Below are 8,334 nucleotides of genomic sequence, written 5' to 3'. Positions count from 1 at the left end.
GCTGCGGGAGCCCGTCTCAGCCTCCTCCGTCTTCATCACCGCCTGCCGGCAAGCGCCGGCGAAGGGAGGCCGCGAAGTCCCCGCGGACGGAAGGCTCCCCTTGCTGCCCGGCCGAGCCCTGCCTGCCGGAGCCCCGGGCTGCGCTGTCCCGCCCGGAGCAAGGCAGGAAGCTCGGGCGGGGGCGGGACGAGGCGGTCCCGGCGCAGCGGGTGCGGGGTGCCGGGGGTCCCGGGCCGGGCCAGCCGGCGCCGCCGGAGCTGTCCGTGGTGCTGAGGGCGGGCGGGGCCGCAGCCGCCCGGCTGGACGCACGCGTCCCCAGGCGCTGGGGAGGGGGGGGCTCCTTGCGGGCCGTTGCCTGGTGCGGGGAGAGAGCAAACACCCCCGGCTACCCCGCGGGCTACCGCGTCCCCTCGCTTAGACGCCGCTCCTCTACAACCTCACGGTTTGTTTCCACGCTCAGCGCAGCAACAGCCAGGTCTTTTCCGGCGGGTGCCGGTATTTCCCGCCGTTTAAGGCTGAGCGCGCCCGTTCATCTGGCAACAGATGGGTTTGTTTATTTGTTCACATCCACTTCCAGGGCCGAGAGCACGTCCTGGCCCGGGCGAGGGCGGAGGCTGGAGAGGGACCGGGACTGCAAGAATTCAGCAGCTCGGCACCAAGCCTGGGGGGCGGCCGCGGCGAAAACAGCCGTCTGGGGGAGGAAAGGGGACACAACCCGAACGGCGCGGCCGGAAAGGCACGGCCGCCAACGGCGGCGAACGGCGAGCGGTGCCCGGTCCTGCGCCGTGCCCCGCGCTGGGCCAGGCGGCGGGGAGGCGGCCCCGGGCAGCCCGGCCCGTCGCCCGGCTCTTTGTCCTGCCGCAGCGCGCTGAAATGCGTGCCCCTGTGCCGGGGTTTTTTAAACAAGCAACGGAGTCCTTTCCTGCGAGGGTGACCCGGCCGGTCAGTCCCAGGGGCAGTCTGTCCCCGGGTCGGCTCCTTCCCCGTGCAAACGGGGAGCGGGACAAATGAAGGAGGGCTTACGTTTCCAGCCCCGCTTGCCAAATGGGGAAAGGGGGAGTGAAAGGGAGCGATTCCTGCTCCAAACCTCCTCCCGCTCACACGCACTTTCCAGTTGGGTCTAGAAATACCTTTCAGGGGAGGTCGCGGTTCCTCGCCCCCCTCCCCCGGCAGACCCTGCTTTAGACACCGGCCGACATGGCACCGGCAAGACCCCAGCCCAGCCGCGCTCCCCTCTGCTCGCTCGCTCTCCTGCCTTGCAAGCCCCTGCCGGCCGCGGTCCCAAAGGCCCGGGAGCCCCCTGCCCCTGCCCAGGCGGGCACCCCGCGGCCCCGGGCCGGCCCTGCTCGGGAGGGGAGAGCTGGGGGACACTCATCTATTTTGCATGAACTTTCCTTCCTTATTCTCACTACTTTTCAGCGAGTTTGTGCAGTCAAAACCGAGCCCCGATTTAGCCATCGGGAAGAACAACGAGCTGAGACCAGCTTTTCCCGCTGGGTCGCCTCCTTTGGGGAGAAAGCGGCCCAGGATCCGTTGTTTAGACTCAGGAAAGGGCCTTAACCGAGCCTAAATTTCCTACCTCCTTCCCCAGCCCGGATAGGATGCGTTTCCCCGGAAAACCTCGGCGGCGAGGCGAGGCGGGGCGGGCGGCTCTGGCCACTCGGGGCCCCGCTCCCGGGTCGTTCCTGCCGGGGGTAATTTGGGGGCCACGGCGGAGGCGCGGGGGAATAGACAGCGACCGCTGCAACACGGGCAGAAAACGAGGTGGGCGTTCCCGACCCGCTCCCCTTTTGTTAGATCAAGGCAGAGGTCAATATGGTTTTAACGCGAATTTATTAGCAGAGAAATCAGCAAGCCGCTCGCTAATTAGTAAAGCCCAAATAAACGTGCCCGGAGGCTTCTCTTTTTCTTTTTTCGGCTTTGGTTTTTTTTTTTCCTTCTATCTCAAAAGAAAGGAACCCACGAGCAAAAACAGAGAGGGAAAAAAAAAAAAAAAGAAGCCAAACCCTCAGAGGAGAGGATGATACTGGACTTTATGAATGTTTTATAGGTAATTGCTGTATAACTTTCTAATTTCGCAGGGGGGTGCTCACCTCCAAAGGCTGGGGCCAAAGCCGTCCCCGGAGCCCAGTGGAGGGTCACAGCCCCCAGCCCCGACCCGCGCCCCCTCTGCCCCCGCGGGACCCGGCGGCCGGGGGAAGAGAGGCTCTTGGGAGGGAAGCTGCCTGCCAGGGGAAGGGGGCGGGGGGGCAGCAACAAAAATCAAAGGCCGGCGGGGCTCGGGGGCTCCGTGTCCGCCGAGACCCCCCTTCTCTCCGTGCCTCTTTCCCCTCGTTACTTGCCCCGGCTCGGTGCGGAGACAGCTGCCCGGCCAGGCCCGTCGCCCCAAGGCCGGCACGGCCCCGCCGCGCCCGCCCCCGGGGACGGGAGCAGACCCGGGCCGCCCGCTGCGCCACAGCCTCTCCCTGCCGCCTTCCCGGGAAACCTACCACCGCCCTGCCCAGGTGCTTAAAATAACGGTGAGGGGCACGACACCTGCGCGGGGATTTGTTTTCCCTTTAAAATACAGATAGGGAAAAATAGCGCCGGTTATGAAACAACGAGCCTAAAATTAAAAATTAAAAAAAAAAGTGGCATTTGCCTTTTCTACTCCGAATTTCTTGCATTCTCGTCACGGGGAAAATTAGCTACCTTGAATTTCCACGTTTGTTAAAAAAAGATAAAGTTTATTTCTTTTCGTTGTTGTTGGTTTTTTCCCTGTAATTTTTCAGTCACAAAAAAATCTATATTTTGTCATCTAAGCATTTATTTTACTGAATCCAAAAAGACATGAAAAGGGAGAGGGGAGAATCACGTTCGTTCGTTTTAAACTAACGTATAGAAGTGAAATTTTTTTTCCTTTTTTTGGACGACATATAATAAATATGATATAGCACTCAGCACTCGGTCTGTACAATTCTGTTCGCATTAGGGAGCATGCCACTTTTCAATAAGAAAAAAAAAAAGGTCATGAGAAAAATCAGTGCAAAGTTCTCCGTTCCCCCGGTCTTCTCTGCCGGGCGGGGGTCGAGGCGCTCTCATTCCCTCCGTCCTCCGCAGCCGTTAGTCTCTCCGGCGGGCTCGGGCTCGGGCTCCCTTTCCCTCTCCTCCTCCTCCTCCTCCCCCTCCGTCCCTCTCTCTCTCCGAGCTCCAAGTCCTGCCTCGCAGGAGCCGAGGTCGGCGGGTCGCCCCGCGGCTCTGCCCGCCTTCCCCCGCGTGTGGTCGTTTCACTTACGGGCTCGGCTCTGGGTTCACGGTTCAAGAGTCCCTGCTCTGACTGATCGCCTCCCTCGGTGGCCGGTGGCTGCCTGCAGAAGCTCCTGCCCCTCGGCTTCCCCTCGCTTCCTCCTCTGCGGTGCTGGGGCTTGTTTGGGGACGGGGAGGGGAAGGGCTCGTTGCGGGGACCGCGGTGCCGCTTCACCGGGGGTGCGGGGTGCCGGGCATGGGGTTGGCCAGGGGATTGAGGGCCGGCTGCCCGCCGGGCCCCAGCCCGTGGATCAGCACCCGCGGCACCAGCGGCCGCTGGAGCTGGGGGTGCGGCGCGGGGGGAGTCCGGTACATGCTGCTGTACATGGCCGCGGCCGCCGCGGCCGCCGTCGTGCTGTCCATGCTGCCCAGCAGGCTGGGGTGGTAGAAATAGGGCGAGGGGAACATCCTCTGCAGGGCCGAGTAGTTCCCGGCCTCGGCCAGCAGCTCCAGGCCCACCGCCGTCTGCCGCTTCCACTTCGTCCTGCCGGGGGGAACAAGAGGCGGCTGCAGGGCGGGCGCCGCGACGGGGCACCCGGCCCGGCTCCGCGGGGCTCCGCGGGCGGCGAGCCCCCTCCCCTCCCAGGCACGGCCCCGCGCCACCGGCGCCCCGGCCCTGCGGGCCCGCGCACGGCGCGACCCCCCAGCCGGGCCCAGCTCCCCCCGACCCCCCGACCCATGCACGCGGCGACTCTGGCCAAATTAATAACCACGGCGCACGGTTAGATCGCAGCGCCCTGACACTAATGGTTTGCGACAGAATTAGGGTGGCTGCAACCGTATGTAATGAGACAGAAAATTACGGCAGCGGTGACAGGGGCCGGACCCCCCAGCCCACCGCCGGGGAGGGCGCGGGGCAGCCGCCGGGCGCTCCCCGCCTCGCCCCGGGCGCCCGCCCGCCCCCCCCCTCCGGCTCTCCGGGGAGCCCCTGGGCCGCTGCCCCGCTGGGGGCCACCTTACCTCCGGTTCTGGTACCAGGTTTTCACCTGTGTGTCGGTGAGGTTGAGGGCGGCGGCCAGGTCCATACGGTCCTGCACGCTCAGGTACTTCTGCCGCTCGAAGCTGCGCTCCAGCTGGTTGAGCTGGTGGTCGGAGAAGGCGGTCCGCGCCTTCCGCGGCTTCTTGGCCCGCACCGGCGGGCTGTCCCGGCTGCTGCTGATCTCCCGGTCGCCCTCCTCCTTTGTCCCTGCGAGCGAGCCGAGGCGCGGTGAGGGCCGGCGGGACACCGGCTCGCCGCCCGCCCCGCCGCGGCTACCGGGCCCCGCCGCCCCCTCCCCGGGGGCCCCTCCGGGGCATGGGGGAGACGGTCAGATACGGCGGGAGGCGGCGGCGGCGAGCCCGTCCCGGGGACGGCGGGATTTCCACTCTCCGCTTGCCGGCTACAGGGCTTTCGTTATTTCCTCGCCCTCTCCCCCCCGGCCCGAAACCCCGGGAAATCGGTACGTCAATCCGGCTCCGCTCGGGCCCGGGTTTGTGGCGCTCCTTGATCTTCCCCGCAGGAAGAACAATAATCTCCCTAATTGACCCACTGGGGAGGTCGGTGCGCGCAAAAATGGCCAGACCAGACTGTACATCTGGTTTGGGCACTCTTATGCTAATGCTAAAAGAGCCAAATGAGCGGCACACCCGGGCGTCTCGCTGCTCTTCAGCCTGGCGAAAATACCTCAGTGGGGCAAAATTAGAAAAATGCATCCTGTCGCCTCTCGGCTGAACTGGGCTGCCTGCGAGGAAGGGCAGCTCCGCCGGCACCGCATGGAATATAGCCCCTCTCCCTGCCTCGCCTTTGCTCACTCTTTTCCTTCCTTCCCCTTCCTTTCCCCACGCATACATCGCTATTTTCATTTACGAACCCCGCACGCGGGGGGCTTTCCCATCAGCACGAAATCCGTAATTAAAAAAAGAATAAAGGACGGAGAAATAACCTTCCTAGCCCGGCGCGGAGAAAACCCGGGTGTTTTGCAAAACGCACAAAGCCCTCCAACCTTCTGCTGCCTATCGCGGTGATTGGTTTGGGGTTTTTTTATTGCTTTATTTTTAATTAAAAGTTTTTTCGTTTACTTGGAATTGGCTGTCGGGGAAGTGGGATTTTTTCCCTTATTTTTATTTTAGATTGAATGAGCAAAAATGAAAAGGCTGAAGGCAGTAAGTGCATCTGAGCCGCTGGTTCTTAGAAAGCCGGAGAATCATTTATGCGCATTTGCATTAAAAATAAATACATTCTGGTTTCCAGCGCGATCCCACTGCTCCGGCTATTTCCTTAAAAACAGGGAAGTTAAATAAAAAAGAGGAGGAAAGGCCGACAGAGAGGGGAAAAAAAGCGCTTTCATTTCCTACCGATCTTTTAAACCCGCGATAGCGAGGACCACCGACAAGCCCCGGCAGAGCGGAGCGCTCCTACCGCAGACTTCCCCCCGATTTTCGTTTCACCGCCGCGGCCGAGCGCCGCGGCCCCGGTTTTAACGGCGGCCGAGGCGGTGCGGGGCCGGGCCGGGCCGTACTCACCGTGGCATTTGATGTCGCCCTGCGTGTCGTCGCGCTTGTCGAGCTTGGCTTTGCCGTCCTCCTGCTCGAGTTTGGGCCTGAAGCTCTCCGGGGCCGCGCTGCCCTCCTGCTTGGGGGTGTGATGGGGAGAGGGGACGCTGGTACTGTAAGGTGCACACGCCGCCAGAGGTTTGCTGTCGCCCAAAATGTCCTTAATTAAAAAAGAAGAGGTGGAAGTCCTGGGGCCGGAGCTGGCCGAGCCCAGCTGGGGCGGCGGCGGCTGCGGGGGCGACGGCTGCAAACTCGGCGGCGGCGGCGGCGGGTGCGGGCCGAGGTGGAGGTGGTGCGGCGGCGGCGGGAGGCTCTCCGCCACCCCCAGGTGCGGCTCGGGGTGCTCCATGCTCACCGAGATGGGCGACGAGGGCGCCGTCCCCACCGTGTCGATCTCCGAGCAGGGGGACGGCGTGGCCTGGCTCCTAAAATCCGCCGGCCGGCCGTCGCCGTGGGGGCGAAAGTCTCCGTTCATGACTCCGGGGCTGCCGGTGCTGCCGCCCGACAGGATCGTGTCTATCCCGAAGCTGGACCCACTCGGCCCCTCCATAGCGGACCGCTTAGCGCCGCGCCCGCATCCCCGCGGGCGGCCGCGGGGGTCGCGCCAGGGGTGGAGGGGAAGGGGGGAGGGGGTCGAGGGGGGGAAGCGGGTTACCCCAACCCGCGCACCGGCGGCGCGGGCGCCACTAACGCGGGGCCCCCGCCGAGCACCGCATCGCCGCCGGGCCGCCTCTCCGCTGCCCAACTTTGTTGCGGGAAGTTGCGGGCGCGGAGCGGAGCGGGGCGGACACCGGCCACTGCGGCGCGCCCGCCCGTGCCCACCGAGCTCCTCTCGGCGGCGGCGACTCCCCCCGTGACGTCACGGCCGCCGCGTCCCCCCCCGTCCCCCCCCGCCGTTTATTATAAACCCGGGCTTTTGCCGCCGCCGCTGCCCGCCCCCATTGGCGGAAGGCCGAGCGGGAGCTGACGCAGAGCGGGCCGCAGCCAATGAGCGGCGGAGGCGGCGGGGACGGGCGCGGGAAGGGGGGGCGCGCCGGAGGCGCGGCCCCCCCCCCCCCTTCCCGCGCCCGTCCCCGCCGCCCCGTCGGGCGGCGGTTCCCCGTCCGCCGGATCGTATCCCCCGGAGAGCATCATCCGGTGTTGCCGGGACGGTTCCCTGGTTGAATGTCAGAGTAATGGGAAGTGCCAGTGACAAGACGTCGTATTAATCCTGATGAAGTGGTGTGTCAACCTAATTAGCGGAGTAATTATAAAGGTGGTAATGAATGATTTAGAGTTCCCCGAGTTATATTTTAGTACGAATTACCATTTCCAGGCCCCTACCAAGCCCACCCCGACGTCTCCCCTCCCGGCCTCCAGCGGCCCCGCGACCCGACCAGCCCCGGAAACAGCAGCCGCGGCCCCAAATCTCGGGGTCGCAGGAAGACGGGGCGGAGCAGTGGGGCCGCAGGGCAGGATGAGCTCAAGGGAGATTTTTCGGGGGCTGGCGTTCAACCACGGCACTAGGTGATGCCTTAGGCGTGGGGCCGCTGGCACACCGGCCCCGCACGCAACGGCTTCCGCGGTGATGGGAGACCGCCGCCAGCCTGGGGCGAGGAACGGGAGAGCAAGGACACGAGGGTCCCTTCTCACCCCCTCCTCGTTCTGCCTGCCCCGTACCGGGAGTGCCCCGCCCGACCCTGCGCAGAGCTGCGCGGGTGCGGTGGTTGCGCGGGTGCGCCCTACCCCGTCCCCCCCGTGTCCCCCCGCGGTTCGTTTCCCGGAGAAACCGTCCCGCTCAGAGCTGTGGTGGGGTGCGGGGAGGGCATGGGGAGCAGAGGGGGCGCGGGGGGCCGCGACGAGCCGGTAACTCGTTGCGGGCGGTTGGGCCCGACGTGAGACGCCGCAGCCCCGGGGCAGCGGTGCGGGATGAGCAGCCGCGCCGCGACAGGAGAGGTGCCGATGGGGAGAGTGCCGCGGCCTTCGGCCTCGCTTCCGACGGCTTGGGGCCGGCCTTCCCTCGTGGGGGGAGCCGAGGAGCTTCTGGGCCCTCGCTGCTTAAAACCGCCGGGCCTTCCCTGGGATTCACCGGTGTCACACCCGAAGCGCACCGGCCCTCGCTGGGCACCGCGGCGGAGCAGGTCCTGGCCCCACTCCCGCACTTCGGAAGAAGATTTTCGACGGCGGGAAACCCTGCTCACGGGCAGGCCGCTGCTACCGAGCATCCCCCGCTCCGCCCCGACGGCCCCGCATCGCCGCCCCGCGAGCAGCCGGAGGGCAGCCCGGCGTACTGTTTGCCCCGGGGCTTTAGGCGCCAGTGCTGCGCCCGGAGGCCGGTGAGGGAGCGGAGGCGGCGGGCGTGGAAGAGGTGCAGGGCCGCCCGTGTCCGCTGGGCGGCGGTGGCGGCCGCCCCCGTTGTCCCCGACGGGCGCCCGGCGCGGACGGGGCCGGAGGCAGCGCGGAGGCCCCGTGCGAGCGGGGTTGGCGGCACGGCGGGGTGACCTCCTGGCAGCACGTCCCTACAGATCGGGGCGCTTG

General features: G+C 65.7%; 1 protein-coding gene across 2 annotated transcripts; it reads right to left on the bottom strand.

The window, feature by feature from the left end:
• Window positions 1-2,960: 2,960 nt before the first annotated feature.
• Window positions 2,961-6,668, bottom strand: BARHL2 (BarH like homeobox 2). 2 transcript variants are annotated; one of them, XM_052801326.1, is made up of 4 exons: window positions 6,173-6,483; window positions 5,788-5,977; window positions 4,246-4,471; window positions 2,961-3,769 (listed from the first exon to the last, which is right to left on the bottom strand). In XM_052801326.1, the coding sequence occupies exons 1-4, from the start codon at window positions 6,365-6,367 to the stop codon at window positions 3,457-3,459; spliced, it is 924 nt and encodes a 307-aa protein (XP_052657286.1). In that variant the 5' UTR covers window positions 6,368-6,483; the 3' UTR covers window positions 2,961-3,456. The 2 variants fall into 2 exon arrangements, with proteins under 2 accessions (XP_052657286.1, XP_052657287.1); XM_052801327.1 differs by having other exon boundaries at window positions 5,788-6,668.
• Between the last annotated feature and the right edge of the window lie 1,666 nt (window positions 6,669-8,334).

This window comes from Harpia harpyja, chromosome 11 (genome assembly GCF_026419915.1).
Source record: "Harpia harpyja isolate bHarHar1 chromosome 11, bHarHar1 primary haplotype, whole genome shotgun sequence".
In the NCBI taxonomy this organism is placed as follows: domain Eukaryota; kingdom Metazoa; phylum Chordata; class Aves; order Accipitriformes; family Accipitridae; genus Harpia; species Harpia harpyja.
Note: the sequence above shows the minus strand (reverse complement) of the source record. Positions and strands in the feature narration are given on the sequence as shown.

Excerpts from the sequence above, each read along its gene's own strand:
- BARHL2 (XM_052801327.1), bottom strand. The coding sequence starts at position 6,367 with ATGGAGGGGCCGAGTGGGTCCAGCTTCGGGATAGACACGATCCTGTCG. Across the intron at positions 4,472-5,787 it reads GGGCGACATCAAATGCCACG|GGACAAAGGAGGAGGGCGAC; the intron begins GTGAGTACGGCC and ends GCTCGCTCGCAG. Across the intron at positions 3,770-4,245 it reads ACCTGGTACCAGAACCGGAG|GACGAAGTGGAAGCGGCAGA; the intron begins GTAAGGTGGCCC and ends TCCCCCCGGCAG.